The following is a 19,392-nucleotide window of genomic DNA, read 5'->3' as shown; positions in this document are numbered from 1 at the left end:
TAGTTAATCCAGCAATGGCCTACAACTTTACTGTCTAAATATCAAATTAAGATAATAGGCTACTATAAAAACAAATGTTAAGAACATGATCAAGAAACGGTTATCTTAGTAATGGGCCATATCTAGGCCTACTAAAACGCACATGCAATTTATTACTTTATACAGTAACACAGTAGGCTAGCCTACAACATTGTAATCCAAAGCTGAATCTAGGCTAAGTTAGGCCTGAACCAACTTTTATTTATTGAGAAGATTAAAGGTTACCGACTGACTGATAATAACACTCTAAAAAGGTAAGATTATGTAAATAAATATTTAGTTAAAGCTAAGAACGAAACAAAAGTTATGGAATGTATGTAAGTTTAGACATAGGCTAACTTACATTAAGTAATACAAAAATAATTAATTACATTACAGAAAAGGTTAAAATAAACTTAGTTAGGAGGATGTTTCTTCAGATTGGATCAGTTTATATATTATTATTTGCCTACACAGGTTTAAATCACAGTTAAAACAATTATTTAATTAAATTTACATCTCATTAGTTAGATTCGTATTGACTGAAAACACCTAGTTAATGCTTCAACAAAACATTTACATTTACCTTCCTCAGAACGAAATCACCATTATTCAGCACAACATTGACTTCTTGCAACTTAGGCCTAAATAAATAAACTTAATCTCACGTTGTAACACATTAACTAAACACTGACAGTGACAGTAGTTTGAAATGACGACATATTAGACCAAAACAAACACAGCAGACGATTAAGTTCCAGCCGGCGCAAGCCATTTTGACCTTTATGGCAAGGCAAGGTACTTCTTATTTTAACGTTGTAAAGTATCGGAAGTATAATATATCAGTAATAAAAAATATTTAATTTGAACACTTGTTCCACTGAGTGTTGGGTAATCAATTATAAGAAGCACAAAACGGAATCACGAGTGCAACAAGTGATCTTACTGTCCAGTGTCCACCACTACTTCAAACGTTTGACTCGTTTCTAAGTTTCAGATCACTCAGATCAGTTTAAAACTTTTAGGTTATGGTTACTCTGAATTTCCTTCCACTCCACACGAACACTAGAGTAGAGAATGAGAGCGAGCATCAATCCCGATTGTCGATGTTTTCGAAACATCGATGTCTTTTCTATCGATGTTCGAAGTTATTTGTTTATTTCGATGGTAGATTACCGAACCGATGATTTGATTTGTTACATCGGTCTTTTAGGCCAACAAAAGTAATGAAATATTGATGTTTTCCGTAACTGAATTGTATTGGTTTTAGGTTAATTGGCTGTTACAGTGCAGAGAACAGTCGAGAAACTCGGAACAAACATCGATGTGATCGATGTTTTAGCTCCGAAAGCATAGATTTTATCGGTAGATCGGTACTCGGTAGAGATGGGCGTTATAACATAACAGGATGAATAACAGTGTTGCGGCCACGGCAACGTTATCGCGGCAACACGTTGCGGAGAACTCCCTGTTATTATAATAACGTATCTATCTACACAATGTTGCAGGAAAGCCGCGCGGACAACGAAAACGAAAACATGCATTGCCATTAGTGCCGTTGCCGTAACGCTACCAGAGCAACGATAACTTCTGAAACGAACTAGTATAACGCATCCTGTCTGGACAACGCGGCAACGCCCGACTCCCGACTACAACTGAAAACTGAACTGATCAACCGACAATGATAACTGAACGTCGCAACACCGACCGGCGGACAACGGTTTATAGCGGCAACGAGTTAACGAGTTGGCAATCGTTATTGAAATAACAGGTTGCCGCAACACGTTATTGGGCAGTGCGTTATCGTTATAACCGTTGCCGGAAAACAACGATAATTCCCATCTCTAGACTACTCGGCAGACGTCGGTTACGATCGGATTTGACCTTGAATAAACTACGCAATCGTTTCTGTTCGTGGCATGGCAACAAAACTTTTTATCTCGACACTCCCACTTTGACGTTTTATCTCGGTGTTCATTTCGAGAATGGTTTTAATTTTTAATACGGAGTATTTGATTCAGCACATTTAGGGGTTTTGGCTGAATTGTTAATAATGATTTTGAGAATTCATGGTCCAATGACGAAATTCACGCATAATTCACGCACTTTTTCATGGTCACCTAAATTCACGCATAATTCACGCTTTTCAAGGTTTTCATGGCTGGTGGCAACCCTGCATGAGTACCCTTTTTTTATATTCTTTTTTATTTAATAAATCACAACATGTTTCGTCTCTAAGGACATTTTCAAGTGTGTTAACCTAATTTCAAACAAAAATATTATGTTATGAATAAATACAGCTGTTAATTTTGTTAGTACCTATGTGAATGAATGTTTAGTTGTTGGTTTTTCTAACACTTATAATTTTGTTAAATATAGGATTAGTGGTTTGTGTGTGTACTATATTTAAAATGTTGTTTCTGTCTTCTTTGTAGTGTTTATATATGTGAAAATTTTCTTTTATGTTCATTTTGGTTCCTTTGTTAATAATGTCTAGTATGGTAATGTTTTCGTTATAATTTTTGTATGTATGGTCTGTAGAAAGTATGTGTTCTGCAAATGTAGATTTTTGTGTAGTTCTGTTGTTTGATTTAATTGCTTGAATATGTTCTTTGTATCTACTTTGAAAATTTCGTCCTGTTTGGCCAATATAGAATTTTGAGCAGGAACTGCAGTTTAATTTGTATATGCCTGATTTGTCTTTTATGTCTGATACGTTGTTGTTTGACTGTGAAAATTTGTTAATTAAATCAAATGAATTGTTTCTTGTTCTGTATGATAACTTATAATTTTGGTTGTTAAATGTTTTCCTATATGCTTTGTTAAATGTAGTTGAGTAAGGTAGGCATAAAAATTCATGTTTTCTTTCTTCTTTCTTGACATGTTGGTTTTTCATGCCTGCTTTTTTCTTTATCATTTTTTCTACGGTTTTGCTGCTGTATCCATGACTCTTTGCTAATTTTGTGATATGTTCCTTTTCTTCAATAAAGTCTTCGTTACTCATGGGAATGTTGATAAGTCTATCAATATACGAATGGAATGTTGCCATTTTGTGTTGCCAGGGATGATTTGAATTTGCTGGGATAATGAGATTGTTTTCAGTAGGCTTTCTAAAAATTTTAAATTTATGTAAATTGTTTTCTTTGGTTATAGTCAAATCTAAGAAATTGATAGATGAATTTTGAACTTCTAATGTGAATTTAATTGATTTTGAAATCGTGTTCAAGTATTCCAATAGTTGATTTGGTGTATGGTTGTCAATGTTAAATAAGCATATGATGTCATCAACATACCTGTACCAATATATGATATCCTTCAGCATTGGGTTGACATTGTTAATGATTTTTTCGTTTTCTATATGCTGCATGTAAATGTTGGCTAATAAACCAGATAGTGGTGAACCCATTGCTAACCCTTCATTTTGTTTATAATACATCGAATTAAATTCAAAATAATTTTGTTCTACCGTTGTTTTGGTGAGTGCAATTAAATCTTTGATATTACCATCTGTTAGTTCTTTGTTTTTTGATAGGTTTTGTGATATAATTTGAAGGGTTTCTTTAATTGGTACATTCGAGTACATGTTTGTAATGTCAAATGAGATGAATACAGAGTTATTAGGAATTTGTACATCTTTGATTTTGTTTATCAACTCATAGTTGTTCAATAAACTATAGTTATTTCCAAATGTCATGTAGCTCTTTAGTTTGTAATTTAGAAATTTTGCAAGTTTATAGCATGGTGCATTACGGTAATTAACCACAGGTCGTATTGGTATGTTTAATTTATGCGTTTTCATTCTACCTTTTAGTTGTGGTGCTTTGGGTTTTATCATTTTCATTTTTAATTTTTCTTCTGGAGTAATTATTTTACTTTTTGTTATGATTTTGTTGGTTTGTTTATTATATTCTTGAGTAGGATCATTTTTGAGTTTTGAAAAAGAATTATTGTTTAAAAAGTCTTGTACTTTATCATTGTAGTCTTCAATTTTTAAGACTATTGTAGTATTGCTTTTGTCTGCTTTAGCTATCATAGCTTGATTTTGTTCTAATTTATTGGCTATATTTTTTATTGTGTTAAAATCTTTCTTTGATTTGTTGATTGCTTTTGTTTGTTTAGCATGGGATTGGGTTTTTTCATATTCATGAATAAAATTATGTCTTATAGCTTCCTGATGGTCAGCGGTTTTCTTCTGTATTTCAGCTTCAAAATCAAATAGTTGATCTTCTATTACTTTTGGTTTATGGTCTAAATTTACATTGTATTTGATTGATTTGCATAACTACAACAACGAGATCTCGAGGGCAGTGGTCGGCCTTGCCTTCGGCTGTCTTCGGAGGCCTTCGGTAAAACTCGGTACGTCGACTTACCAGATGCGAACTAAGTGAATGTGGTCTTGGTAGTCAACTTTCATAGTACTGTTAACACACTTGAAAATGTCCTTAGAGACGAAACATGTTGTGATTTATTAAATAAAAAAGAATATAAAAAAAGGGTACTCATGTTATTTTACATATTATTTATATATATATATATATATAGATTTATATATATATATATATTTACTACAACAACGAGATCTCGAGGGCAGTGGTCGGCCTTGCCTTCGGCTGTCTTCGGAGGCCTTCGGTAAAACTCGGTACGTCGACCTACCAGATGCGAACTAAGTGAATGTGGTCTTGGTAGTCAACTTTCATAGTACTGTTAACACACTTGAAAATGTCCTTAGAGACGAAACATGTTGTGATTTATTAAATAAAAAAGAATATAAAAAAAGGGTACTCATGTTATTTTACATATTATTTATATATATATATATATATATAGATTTATATATATATATATATACGTCCGTGAACGCGATAACTTGAGTAATTTTTGTCCGATTTTGATGAAATTTGGTTTAAAGGTGTAAAGTGGGATAAACTTGAATGAGTTCGCGAACCAGCATGATCGGACCATGGGAACGGGGCTTTACGGGGGGTTTTATGGGGTAAAAATTGGTTTTTCTCACTTTTGACCCTCAAAACGCAAAATTTCCCAATTTCTCTTTAGACAATTTTAAAGAGCTTAAAAAAACAAATAATTTAGTATATAAAAGTATTTTTGTTCGGTTATTAGTAACGGAGAAAATTAAAAAAAATTGTAAATTTAAAATTCCCATGTTATTCTTATGGAGAATATTGTCAAATGTTGTAGTTTGCTTGTTTATGGATATATTTTGATAAAACTTGGCAAATTTATTTATTTTGTACTAAGCTATCAATATTTTACTCAAAAACACATTTCATTAGTTTCCTTGTAGCAGTAAACCTAGGTACTCGTTAAACCTAATGTTATCAAAATATATTTAACTGAAAATCAATTCAGACAAATGGAAATTCGCTTAGTCGGCAGGTTTGCTGCGGCGGGGGTATTTTAGTTTTAGATTTAAAGCCAATGCTTGGATTTAAAATAATCAGTTACATTTTTAAGCGCTTTTTAAAAGAAACTTCCACAAGTTTACTCACCCTTATCTTATTATCTCCAAGCTCCAGCAGGTTCAAGTTTTTCAAGTGATTTACATTTTCTATTTTGGAAATTTTATTTGAGCAGAGATAAAGCTTTTCTAACTTCTGTAATTGTTCTAGTCCAGTTATTTCTTTGATCCTATTAAAAGACAAGTCTAGAATCCTGAAACAGAACATAATGTGATAACTAACAATTATGACCAATTACCAAAGACCATTGATCTAAGATGTGTTGATCATGATGTATCCATTTATCAATGTGTAATGTTTTCAATGTGCTACACAAATTTTTAAACATTCGTCATAAACTAAGACCTTAAAACCTTAAGACCTTATGAGTATAAAACTTCCACAAGACTACAAATTTTAGAAACGGACAAAGTTAGTAAAAAATATATTTCCGATTTTTGGATGGGATTACATTTATGTCTTTGCAATGATAGGGGACGTCAAGGGTATCACCGCTATTGTAGGAGAAGATGGTGTCCCCGTGATTAAGGGAGATGTATAAGATTTTGTAGCCATATTGGGAGATAATGTTATCCCCCCACGATTACAGGTAATGTTCACAAATTCGCTGTGACCAGTGATTTGTTCACGATTTTTCTGCCATGGTGGGTGGCGATGATGTCCCTGTGATCATGGATTTATAAAGTCATGATGACATAGAATAGAACACAGAAATAAAGACTGAGAATTGATTTTCATTATCATTATTGCCACAAGAAATTTTTCCAAATTTTAACAAATTAAATTTTTCCTTGTAGCCTAGAAGAGGAAATTCTGATCCCATCCAAAAAATCAGGAAAGAAATATAAATCGTGTCCTATCCCAAACTGAAAGTACAATACTGTCCAAGTCCATCCCTACATTTATACTGTGATTGTGACCTAATTAGCTGAACCTCCCATGTCAATTCCCAGTGAACAAATATTTTATTTTTTGATAACCTTGACAAAAGGCTACCCAGGATGCATAGTCAGAAATTTGTGTCCAGCAAGGCTAAGTTTGTAGCACAACTCATATCACTGAGTTATTAACCTGAGTTGTTTGGCTGTCTCGTGTTTTTTTATCAAAGATTTTCTTGGGTTAAAAATGGCTATGTTCATTGTTCATAAAACATTTAACCATTGCAAAAAAATAGTTTTTACAATGTTTTGCTGTACAACATGTCATGATAGTAGCATAACAGCTATGGCCGAGTAAATGTGTTGATCATGGGAAAGTCTAGGTTCTATCTCACTCAAAATTGTTTTGTAGTGACAAAAAAAAATCAGCATATAAAAAAATTTACTTAAACATACTGCTCTCCATCTACTACAATCACTAATACATAGGCACAACGACCATTAGTGAGAGCACTCTATTATCTTGTGTGTAGCAGTACACTCAAATCATAAAACATTTGCAATTTATTAATGAAATTAAATAGTACAAAAACAAATAAAAATATAAGTGTAAAGTTTACAATCTGGTGACCAACTGTCGAAATCTTAAGGATGGAACGTTTACTAACTATAATGATAATTTCTTACAATTAGTGTCTAGTAAACAAACTTACTCCAGATTTACCAAGGTGTCAAGATTCTCTATGCAGGTGATTTGATTGTCGTAAAGTTCCAATTCTTTCAGAGTAGTCAATGTGGACAGATTCTCAATCTTTTTTATCAGATTCCAGCGAAGGTACAGACGTTCTATACACCTGAGAGGTTCCAAATCCTCAAGCTTTTGGATTCTTCTGTGGTTGAGATCGAGTTCCTGCATAGAAAAAAATCAAAGTGTTGGTATTCAAATGAAACAACTACTATTGGAATTACCTTAAATGGTACTGAAATGTCTCTCATCAGGAAATTAATAATATGTATTATTTTAATTACAAGCATATTTTAGGTAGGCTTATTTTTCTAACTTGAAAATTGATGTTTTTAATATTAATTTGATTTAAATGTTTAGGCAGTTTTGTTTTAGTAATACAATATTTTTATTTATTATGGAGAAGAAAATGTTTTAAATAAGTAAAATATGAGGGTTCCTTACTTCATCCACTAAAATTCTAGTCAATTTTACCCCCCGGATTTTACCCCCTGGCTAAATAGATATAAAATTAGTGAGAATGATTAATTTTCTTCTTTAAGTTTTAATTTAATAGCCAACATTTTACATACATATTAACCAACTGTTGGCCCCAAACCCAAATATCAAAACTAATTAAAGATAGGCTACTTAATAATAAAATGTTTGTTTACTATTAGGTTAAAACTGGAAGAAGAAAATTAATCATTCTCAATAATTTCTATTTCTGGTCAGGGGGTAAAATTTTGGGGGGAAAAAATCTGAGGTAAAAATCCGGATGTAAAATTCTGGGAGTAAAAATATGGGGCCGTACATCTACAGTTGCCTAAGCGCTAGTTATATGGACAGGGGATGAAATTCCTGTTTTTATTGGTAATTACGCTCTGTCTATTTTCATTAGACTTTCAAATCCGCAGGGGTAAAATTCCGCAAACTTTAGAAGCACTCAGGTTACTACGTCATAGCTTTGCCCAGGGAGTAAAATTCCAGGGGGATAAAATTCCGTCGACCTGCTGTCGTTAAACAGTCTTGTTTGAAGCAGTGAAGCGGTCACTGAAATAAGCGGTATTTTGCAAGCGCATCGCGGTGTGACTAATAAAGAGATTTATCAAATAGGGGATGTATTTAAAAGACAATCAAGAACCATGGACAGACCTGGAAGTTTAAAATACACTGCACAGCAAGGAGCGTGTCCTGAAATTCAATCACTGTTGCGGTCGAAACTGTATAACACAATTACCAACATGTACTAGGCCTATGTCAATTTTTTACAATATAAAATTATTTTAAAATCAAACATGATGCAGAAACATTAGTTGTGTTACAATACAGCCTAATCTCTAATCCAAGTTCAAGTAGTGCCTCATCTCAAGCAACATGATAATACAGTCTAACCTTGATATAACAAACCTCGATATAACGAATTCCTTCATATAACAAATTTTTTTTAATCCCCTAGAAATCTCCATAAGACACAATGTATATTTTACCTCTACATAACGAACAAACCATAACAACGACCTTGATTTAACGAATTTTTCGTGATTTCGGCTAAAATAAGACACCTCAATATAACGAATTTATCATTGTCAGAACCTCTACATTGCGAATTTAACATCTGCATAACGAATTGTCTACGTCTTTCCCTCAATATAACAAATCCCCCACCCAATTATTGTTTTGGGAAAATCTGTTTCGTTATCAAATGAAATGGAAAGGTTACGCCATCGCTTGCGCTAACATTCGTCTGCTCCGTTTTACATCTTTGTCTGCTGTCGCTGCGCGCGCTATGTTGCAACTGAGAACCGAACTGATTTCATTCACTGAGGTCTGATGACGACGTAATGTTTAGTAAGCTGAGATTGGGCGATATGGGATAGTTATGGTGAATTGTACAATTTTTGGATAAAGAGAAAACTAAGAAAGAATATAAAAACAAAACCAAAGAGAAAGAATAGCAACATCGTTATCTTAACATTCCTTTTACGAGTGTTTTTATTATCCTTAAGTTGGCTATGATTATACACTTTTATAATGACTTATCTAATAATTTATTGTTTTCAATACGATTTGTTTCAACTAGCAACACCAATGCTATAGTTAATGATTATTATTGACATTCCTCTGTTGTGATAAATCAGTACTGTACTGTAAGTAGCCTACTGGCCTATCACGAGCAGTAGCTTACAAAACTTTCTACTGTTTTGTTTTGTTCTTTACATGGTTTATGACTACGAAATACAGTGTTTGGCTAGGTTTTAGGAGGGTTAGAACAAGCTGTGATTTTAAACTTACAGTTACAGTTTTTAACCTGTACCAAGGTCAATGCCATTGTCATGATTGCGCAATATTCAAGATCCCTCCCCTTTATTTTGCCGGATAATTTAGGTTCTACTGTACAATGTAAACACTGTACTGTAAAGTATTGTAGCGTAGCCTATGCTACTTTAATTGTATTTTAATGAGGTCAAATCCCGACCTATATTGACCGACGCTGGTTCTGAACCTCGACTTAGCGGAATTCCTGCAAACCTAACCTCTATATAACGAACCTCGTTTTAACAAAATCCTTGATATAACGAATATTCAGTTCGGTCCCTTCAGATTCGCTATACTGAGGTTGGACTGTACACATAAAGGCAATCATTGACTCATATACGACTATTTTTTTCAGTACACAGTCCCATGACTGATCTTAGGTATGATGAGAAATTAGTTTGATTATTGTATACACCAACGTCACATTCGAGCTCCCGGAAAAGACAAGATATAGTGTATTGGCATGCCAAAAAATAGTTTACACACCAATTCTGTAAAATATGTGTTACGAATATATATTTTATCTACAACCGTTTTTTAAATTAGCCGTTTCAGTTCAGTTCATAGAATTGAAAAGTTTCAAATAATTGCATCGTTTACTTTCATAGCATAACAGCATAGTTTTACTCATAACAACACGGGTAAAGGACCAATGAGGTTCAAGGATTGAGAGAGAGTAAGTAAAATTGTAATGATTGAACTTCAACTAATCAGCCGTTCAAGCCAATTTAATTGTGGAGTGGTGCAATTAGTGTTTGGGATGATGTTTGGTTGCATCACTGACAGTGGCAATGAGAGGTTATAAACGAAAACATAACCTCTCTTAGAAGTTATTAGTAGTGATTTTTAGTAATTAAAACACAGTCGTAGGTAAAGTAGTGTACGCAACTAGCGTAACTACTATTATTTCTTATTCACTCAACTAACTTTAATTCCATCTCCACAATTCCATAAGTTCAAGAACAATACACCATTTATACCACAAGCACCCACCCTAGCTGGGAAGAACACGATGGGGAAGTTCTCCAGGTTAAATGGTTAGATTAATTAGTGTGTTCCATTTAGCAACTCCAAGCAATCTGTATTATTTCAAGTCGATATAATCACTTTGTACTATAAACCAATTGTCCTACTCACCTCACAATCTACCTCAATTTTAAGATCTTCAATGTTTTTTTCTTCCTGAAAAAAGTATAATTAAAAAGAAACTATCACTGTATTGAATGTTTAAACATGTCCAGCTTTCTTTGGGAACCAAAACCTTTTTTTTTCAATTAAGAAGAACTGATTTTACTAGCCTACAAACTTTTTTTATTTGTTCCTTCTTTATTTTGAATAGATATTTATACAACGCCGACACATCAAGATTTGTATTTTGAGAACGATGAGTGCTGAATGGACGAGATGACAACTGAATTACTGACTAAGATCAGCTGATTCTTCAGCCAGGATCAATAAAAGCCCAATGATAAAGGATAGCCGAGTCCTATTACGAACTATTAAACAGATTTTGACTTTTTTAGCATCAAAACAGCAACCATATCTTGGTAGTCAAATTAGATCAAAACAAATTACTTCTTGCACAAAAGTATCCCCATTTATTAACTTGCATGTCTGTGTTCAATTGTATGAATAAGGTTTGTGGGACATGTGTTTCATATCACTTCTAAGATTTATTTATACATGTCAACGGCTTAGCCAATACATAGATGAATTTGGTTATGAAAAAAAAAACGAACAATAAATTCAATACCCAATAGCAATAAATAATATAACAATGAATAAAGATAAGTGTTATACATAGTTTTTGATGTTGTTATTACTACAAAATATTTATAGCACCTAGCATCATGCATTAGTGTTTAAGTAATAATCCATTGTTTTATTTATTTATTTACGGATACACTATTTTTACTGGAAAATACAGTATGTCTTTGTGACAAAAAGTACATAAGTATGAAAAAACTGGAGACAACAAGATTTCAAGAACAAGACATAATAAAGATAGCCTCAAAAAATGATTCACTATAAATATCTAGCAGAACAAAATAACAATACAATAGATTCCAAGCAATAAGAACAAAATAACATCCACAAGAATGATAGCCACACAATAAATACCACGCAACATGACAGGCAAAGCAGAGTTGATGAAAAACAGGTACCGTACAACTGAAGCCGCGTTTACAAGAGGCCAGTTGGCGGGCAGGTTACTTGGCTAAGGTAACTTGAAATACATAACAAGCAAGTAACCTGCCTGCTCTACTGGCTTCGTGTAGGCCTAAACATGGCTTAAGGGACAAATTGATAAGAGTTAAAAATGCTGTTGAATTAAGATTCAAAATCTTTTTACAGGGAAGTTCAAGATTTCTGTTAGTTACTAACTACCAGTAGTGAAGTACGGTAATGAAACAACTGGAGACAATAGTAACAAGAACAAGACATAAAAAATGCTTTTCAATAAGTACTAGCAGAAAAATAACATAATAGACTCTGCAACATGAACAAAATAACAGCAGGATTTAAACAACAATAGCAGTGTCCTTATTTTGACAATAAATTAATTATTTGTAGTTAGTTATAATTTTTACCTCTCATGCAAGCCAAACAAACACACATTGATAATTAGTTTAAAAAAGTAACATGTATGCAAGAGTATTTTAAATAATTACCTCACAGTCTACGTCGATTATGAGGTCTTCAATGCTCTGTTCTTCTTCTTGATTACCAGCATCGCCACCTGGAATGTAAATAACCAAGCTTACAATATCTTTGTGAAAGTGAACTGTAGTTAATAGTAACAAATACTTAATCCTCCGTGATAATTCACAGAGAATGTATAATTATATAAATTCCAACATGCAAACAGTCTTTAGTCTACACATAGACAATTTTGAATTGAATTTTACTAATATTTAATTTTTTTTTTAATTGCTTGTGATAGTAGATAGGTATTACTTTTAACTATCATCGTCAATTGAGATGGGGACGCCATCTATGTGCGTATATTAACCATTTATGGACAATGTAGCTTGTCATCTATTTTGACAACCACAGTAATTACTAATTACTTTGGTAATTTAGTAATTACTTTGGTAGTGTGGTTAGATCTTTTCTTTTCCACTAATATTCATACAGTAAATCCTACACCATTGAATTTCCCCTCTCAGAGTCTGTTACATTCACCTGTTGAATTTTATTAGTATCCTATTTATAAACATAGGGTAGTCTGACTTTTTAAATCTATTTAACCTAGAAGGGAAGAGAAGACTTGTATTAGGACAATTTTATTCAAGACAAAGCAACTGTACAAACATCCTGTAATACTCTGTACTTTTTTGTGCCAATAAATATAATTTGTTCATTCACCAATGTGTGGTGGGTGAAATAGGCCTAGTTTTATTTAATAGGCATGTTAGTTAAGTTATTTTGGTGAAGTGTAATAAGTAACGACCAAAGCATTAGATTACCATACCACAAACATCCCAATCAACTTATTAGGGTTAATTACCCATTTGCCGTTAGTCTGTTGTAAAAGCAAAGCCATTATGTACCGGTATACAGGGTGTCCGAAAAAGAACTCCCTAGTTTTAAAATTTATTTATTGTACAATATAGGCCTAAAAATTACAATGACCAAAATTAATTAAAGGTAATGAAATAACAGTTTTTTAACACTAGTATACCTCGATATGCGGACCGTTTGTAGCCCTGCATATATCCAAGCGATTTTTACTCATTCTCATCATTATTTTTTATTATTATTTACTACCAAAACTAAGCTCAAGGTCAAACAAGTGTACCAAACTTATTGCCAATGTACGAAACTAAAACTTACAAGAATACTCTACAGCACCAAAGGATTATTACTCGTCCATTTAAACTAATACTATCGTGAGGTATTTTAAAACTAGGGAGTTATTTACGGACAAAAGGTGTAAGGTGGTGAATTGTGAATGTACCATCCCTTAAGTTAAGTGATAATTTTATTCATTAGGTAAAATTACAATAATGAGTAATTATTAATTTACTATCCCTTCAAGCTTATGGATAGTCTATCCTCTAACATCTACAAAAATTGTTGATTACACCTGAGTACCTGAGTTATTTGGGTCATCCACACTAACGGTAGTGTCCACACTTACGGATTTCCTTACATGAGTTGGTGCGGGTGGTGTTAGTGGGGTATCTGTAATGATAAGATGAAGACAAGCAAAACTATATATACAGCAAAGAATGTGTTAAAAGTTGCCAACAAGAAATCCCCTGCGGCAGTTATATTAGGTTGGGTTATCATAAAAATAGAAAGTATGACTCAGAATCTGGTATAATTCAATTCATAACAAAACAAGGAAAGTCCTACAAACATGGTTACGATAACCCAACCTAACATAACCGTCGCAGCATACTGTAAAATATGTGGGCTCCGTATAATAGAAGTACCTAATAATTTGTTAATTAACTCACAGTAATTAAGGATGGTTTCAATTTGACTTTTGCAGCAGAGTTGAAAAAGAATTTAGAATAGGCTTATTTCTAGGGTGGCCTATCGTAGTTTCATTCATTTAATAGCCTACCCCAAACCAAACCGGAATGTTTACACAAAGTTGTAAACATAGCTTTAGTAGGCCCACTACTCCAAATTTTTTCCGGCACAAATTTTACCATCTTATCTTCGTACAGTTTCTTGTTATCGGTAGGTACTCAAAAGGTATGTACTGTTAAAGCTTATTACGAGTTACTTAACTTATATGTTAATTACCAATAATGTTAGTATGATGAACTGATTATTCAGACCAACACCATGCATTCAACCCATTAGAAACTAGAGTACTGATGACCCCATTTTATAGATAAATTGGATCCAATTCCATCACTAGTGTCTCAGGGTCCAGGTCAAAAACCGATGAGAACCTATTTTGTGAAAGAGTGAGGGGTGTGACGTCACTCTCTTCTCTTGAGGGAACACCATTACCGCAACGATACGATGTGCAGCCATTGATGTTCGTGGTGTAGGGGATAAGAGTACCTAGGCCTACTCTGCTGATGTCATGAGGTACCTTGCTTAAAATGTGATTACTTCTTTAAACTGTAGGCTACATCTTTTATTGGAATTTGAGGAATTTATAACCAGTTTTATTTTTTATGAACAGAACTATTTTTTCGATTAGTAAACTCATTCAAACTTCATTCGATTTTTAACTTATATAATGTAGGCCTATTACCTACCGTAGGTAACTAAAAAAAAAATCATCGATTATAATGAATGTTTCCTTGAACAATTGAGTATCCAAATATGGAGCTTGTGAACAAGCCAACTAGCCTATGTTAGCTAGCGTTTTTTTTCAAGAGTTCTAGTTCAAAAGCTCAAGAAAAAGACCTTGCCGGTGTTTTGTAACACAGCCTGCACAGTATTTAAGTAGGCTATGCATTTTTAATAGAAGTTGGACCAAACGTATGCTATAAAAGTACCCGAGCGTATTAACTTACAGTTATTACCTACTCAATCGCATGCATAAGTTACGAATAGGCCTAGGCCTAGCTACAAAGATACTGCAAAGTGCTACAGTAAGAGGAAGCTAAACCAAGAGCGACACAGTTTTTTAAGGAGTGCAAATCCGTAGGCCCAATAATTGTCTTTTACTAACAATCTTAAGTTAATTGGTTAATTCAGGTGTAAATTAATTAGGCCTACAAGTGTGTACCTAGATAAAATATAAACTAGCTTACGCTACCTGAGTTCTCCATTGTCAGAGATTCAATTAAACAACACTTTAAGTTAAATTAAATTCAATGATTTGACGAAACCTTATTAAGAAAAACACTTTAGTTGTGATTAATTGAGAAGAAAGGTAGACTTAATTAATAACAATAATATAATCAAAATGACAGAATAATACAAAATCCCCAAAATCTCATTCGGTTTGTAAATTGTATAAAATTGAGCTAGACTAGACTGAACCATAACTGAACTGAACTGAGACTTGGAGTCTGGACTGGACTACTACAACAGCAAACAGCGATTTGGACCATAGATTAAAAATACTCTTATGGTTGGACTCAACCAATCCACGCCCACCTCTAACTTACGGCCGCCTTTAACTCCAAGCCGCGGCCTTCGAAGTGGCAACGTTGTGTGTTGTTTGGAAGCAGCTAAAATGGCATTTGTGTATCTACCAAAGCTTGGTTACTGGACTATGACAATATTGACACCGCTTAAAAATGTACAGATATAGATTTTTAATTCATATTGTTTCGGTTTTCAATTCTGTATGTTTTATTTCCAATATTTTAATAAACTTATGTTCATAAATTTTAATTTGAATAAAAAAAAATTATAATTAATGAGCTGATGTCACCTGTCTGCCATGTTATCCTTATGGGACGTCTGTCACTAAACAACACCACTTGCGACGTTACCAATTCTACCAGGACCAGGCCGCGGCTTGTAGGAAAAGGTGGCCGTGCCTAACTACTCAGGTATATTACTCTGCTCAGTTTGTTACAAGTGAGTTCAATGTGGTTTGTCCAATTCAGCTGCGGATCAAGTACAAAGCCCAGCAGTTTGGCAGACTGATCAAAAACATTATTCTTTGACAAATTCTCTCATTTAGAGTAAACATTCTCTCCGAACCATACAGAAGCAGTTTCCAGTAAATGATGGACTGCAGCCCTGGAAACACCAAAATCACTGTCATCAGATAAGAAAGTTGTATCGTCAGCATACATCAGTACATTGCCAGCAACTTTGAGATACAAATAATTCATTCACACAAGAAAAAGAAAAGGGCCGAGAAAGGGGTGAAAAGGGTATAGAGCCATGTGGTACCACATAGTACGAAGAGCTTTGCTCCCGCGTAGCTAGGCCTTTTCTAAAAAACGGCAGTCTTTTGGTAGAGGTAGGGTAGATTGAAGTCAGCTGAATTTCGAATGTTATGATTTTGCATGCTGCCCTGCCTGTTCGACTCCAGTTTGCCGGCGTGAATGTATATTGAAGGGACAGTGAGGATGCGAAGGTGTTTGAAAACAGCTCTGCTGCTGTCTCTTCGTTTTAAACCGGCTAGGTATCGTGGTACTGTCCACTTCTCGAGTTTAAGGATGCGCTCGATATTCTCCTGTGACGAACCACCCAAAATATGATTCCATATCGAAGGTGGCTTTTAAAGAGGGTGTGCCATTTTGGCTACATCTGGAGATGCATCTGGAGTGCTCTGGTTGTCAACACTCGCCGTATTCCAAAAAGAGCATAGCAAAGTTTGAGACGGAGCGCCAACTTGGCTGTTCCACGATATAAAGTATCGTCAATGATCATTCCCAGGTGTTTGGTAGCAACTACGGCGTCAATGCAAGGTGGTCCGGCCACGCTCAGTTTTCCTCTGCCCAGGAAAAGCTGTGTAGTTTTATTTTCACTAAAAACTAAATCGTTCGTCAGACAGTAGTCCTGAGCCAGGCTGATGGAAATGAAGTTTGATACTTCAAGTTCATCCACAGACCTGCTGCTGGTCAGAAGAACAGTATCGTCGGCGAACATGATAGCATGGCAGAATTCACTAACGAGGTGGGGGAGATAAGAGGTAAATAAGGTGAATAGCACTGGTCCTAGGTCTAGGACTGAGCCCTGAGGCACACCCCTTTTAACCTTTTGGAGCTTTGATCTTACACATTGTCTCACACACCCCCTAGTGGTATCCATCAGTTCAGTCAGCTGCGATTGGTCCTGCAAGTTGCTATGGAACTGTCTAGTGCACTGCCACCTATGCCGAGGCCTCTAGCTTGGATAATAAGTTGAAGTAAATAATTATTGAGCGGAGCGAGCGAAGCTCTTATACGTAGACTTTTATGCATTTCGTAATACGCAAACTCCTCCTAGACGGCTGAATCAATCGTTTTCAAATTTTGGATGGCGATAAAGACCATATCGGTGAGTGCCAACATCTATATTGCGTTAAAAATAACTCTCAGGAATCCGCCCCACTGGGTCTCAAAGTTTCAATGTAATCCTTATGGAAGCAGTATTTGACACATAAACAAAGACATATGATCAGCTGTTGACTTTTGAATGCAGTAGATAAAAAATAGTTGATAGCATTATTCCACAGATATTAGAACAGAAACGGTATGAATCATAAATATAATCAAATGGCGACACTAGCTTGAGGTGACGTAGGAAGTGCTTAAGGAAGTACTAAAGGTGAGCAGCCTGGAGTGTGGAAACTGTTTATGAAGATTAGATTTAGGTATCTGAATTCCAAAAATTATAAGGGAAGGGACGAAAACGGGTCCGCGACGTAGGAAGTGATGAAGGAAGTAGTCAAGGCGAGCTGTCTGGAGTGTGGGATCTGCTTATGACCATTATATTAAGGTATTTGCAATCCTATGATGGGAAGGGAGGGAAACAGGTCCGTGGCGTAGGAAGTAGCAAAGAAAGTAGTAAAGGCGAGCAGTCCGGAGTTTGGGAACTGTTTATGACGATTAGATTAAGGTATCTGCAATCATAAAATGCTATGGGAAGGGAGGTAAACAGGTCCGTGACGTAGGAAGTGGTGAAGGAAGTAGTAAAGGCGAGCAGTCTGGAGTGTGGGAACTGTTCATGACGATTAGATTAAGGTATCAACAAACATAAAATGCTATGGGAAGGGAGGAAAACGGGTCCGCGACGTAGGAAGTGAAAGGAAGTAGTCAATGCGAGCTGTCCGGAGTGTGGGAACTGTTTATGACGATTAGATTAAGGTATCTGCAATCCTAAAATGCTATGGGAAGGGAGAGAAAAGGTCCGAGACGTATTCGAAGTGGTGAAGGAAGTAGTCAAGGTGAGCTGTCCGGAGAGTGGGATCTGTTTATGACGATTAGATTAAGGTATCTACAATTTTAAAATTCTATGGGAAGAGAGGGAAACATGTCCTCGACGTAAGAAGAGGTGAAGGAAGTAGTAAGGTGATCAGTGTGGAGTGTGGGAACTGAAAACCGTTTGTAGCGGTTAGATTAATATATCTGCAATGCTGAAATGCTATGAGAAGGGATGGAAGCATCCCCACAACATAGAAAATGGTGAAAGAAGTAGTAAAGGCTGGCAGTGCGGAGTGTGGGAAATGTTTGTGGCAATTAGATTAACGTATCTAAAACACTAAATTGCTATTGAAAGTGATGAAAACAGGTCCACGATGTAGGAAATGGCTTATAAAGTAGTAAAGTATGAGCATAGTGTGAAAACCGTCTATGGCAGTTAGATTGATGTATCTTTAATCCAAAAATGCTATGAGAGGGGAAGGAAACAAGTCTATGACGTAGGAAATGGTGAAGGAAGTAGTAAGGCTTGTAGTGCTTAGTGTGGGATCTGTCTTTGGCAATTACATTAATGTATCTGCAATCCTAAAATGCTATGGGAAGAGAGGGAAATATGTCCACGACGTAGGGGGTGGTGAAGGAAGTAGTAAAGGTGAGCGTGTTGAGTGTGGGAATGGATTAATGTATCTGCAATGCTAAAACGCTATGGGAAGAGACTGTAGACTGTAGGTTACAATAATTACGAAGCACGAATCGATACATGCAATCGTTTATAATAGTAATTTACAACTGAGTTGACAACAGCTGATTTTTACTCCATGAGGATAAAAACTATTTTTACTTCCTAAAGAGTAAAAATGCTACTTTAGACCCGCAACGCATGCATTAAAAACGACTGGTATTACTGCAGTATGACCAAACAATATAATATAAACCCTTGATGACTCCGCTCAATTTTGTGGATGCCTCTGCGAACGCCACCTAGTTAATCTATGATAAAAACACACTCATTTTTCGACCGTTCCTCTTTACTGTTCACTACTCTTCTGTAGAATCGCTATTCCCTAAGTTAGTTTAGTTCTGCTGCTGCTGCTCTGCACCAATCAAGCAAGCTTTCACATACACTCTGGTTCTGGTTTTGTTCTTCTTCTTCTGATTTGTGATCTGATTTGTCGTGGATTTGTCTTGTC

The 19,392-nt window shown here is 35.0% G+C and overlaps 1 protein-coding gene across 4 annotated transcripts in view; it reads right to left on the bottom strand.

The window, feature by feature from the left end:
• Positions 1-15,335, bottom strand: part of LOC128989856 (protein phosphatase 1 regulatory subunit 7) — a 28,380-nt gene extending 13,045 nt beyond the window's left edge. The window contains exons 1-6 of one of the 4 annotated variants that reach the window (XM_054411937.1): positions 15,154-15,335; positions 13,518-13,607; positions 12,092-12,159; positions 10,557-10,601; positions 7,090-7,286; positions 5,529-5,691 (exon numbers count right to left, since the gene is read on the bottom strand). In XM_054411937.1, the coding sequence (XP_054267912.1) occupies positions 5,529-5,691; positions 7,090-7,286; positions 10,557-10,601; positions 12,092-12,159; positions 13,518-13,607; positions 15,154-15,166 (576 nt within the window). In that variant the 5' untranslated portion in view covers positions 15,167-15,335. The remainder of the gene's footprint in view (positions 1-5,528; positions 5,692-7,089; positions 7,287-10,556; positions 10,602-12,091; positions 12,160-13,517; positions 13,608-15,153) is intronic. The other 3 variants (XM_054411938.1, XM_054411939.1, XM_054411940.1) reach the window with 3 other exon arrangements.
• Positions 15,336-19,392: the final 4,057 nt, after the last annotated feature.

Source organism: Macrosteles quadrilineatus, unplaced genomic scaffold (assembly GCF_028750875.1).
Source record: "Macrosteles quadrilineatus isolate MER2022 unplaced genomic scaffold, UCM_ALF_1.0 Scaffold_3__2_contigs__length_128488019, whole genome shotgun sequence".
In the NCBI taxonomy this organism is placed as follows: Eukaryota; Metazoa; Arthropoda; class Insecta; order Hemiptera; family Cicadellidae; genus Macrosteles; species Macrosteles quadrilineatus.
The sequence above is the reverse complement of the archived record's forward strand: the minus strand, read 5'-3'. Positions and strand labels throughout refer to the sequence as shown.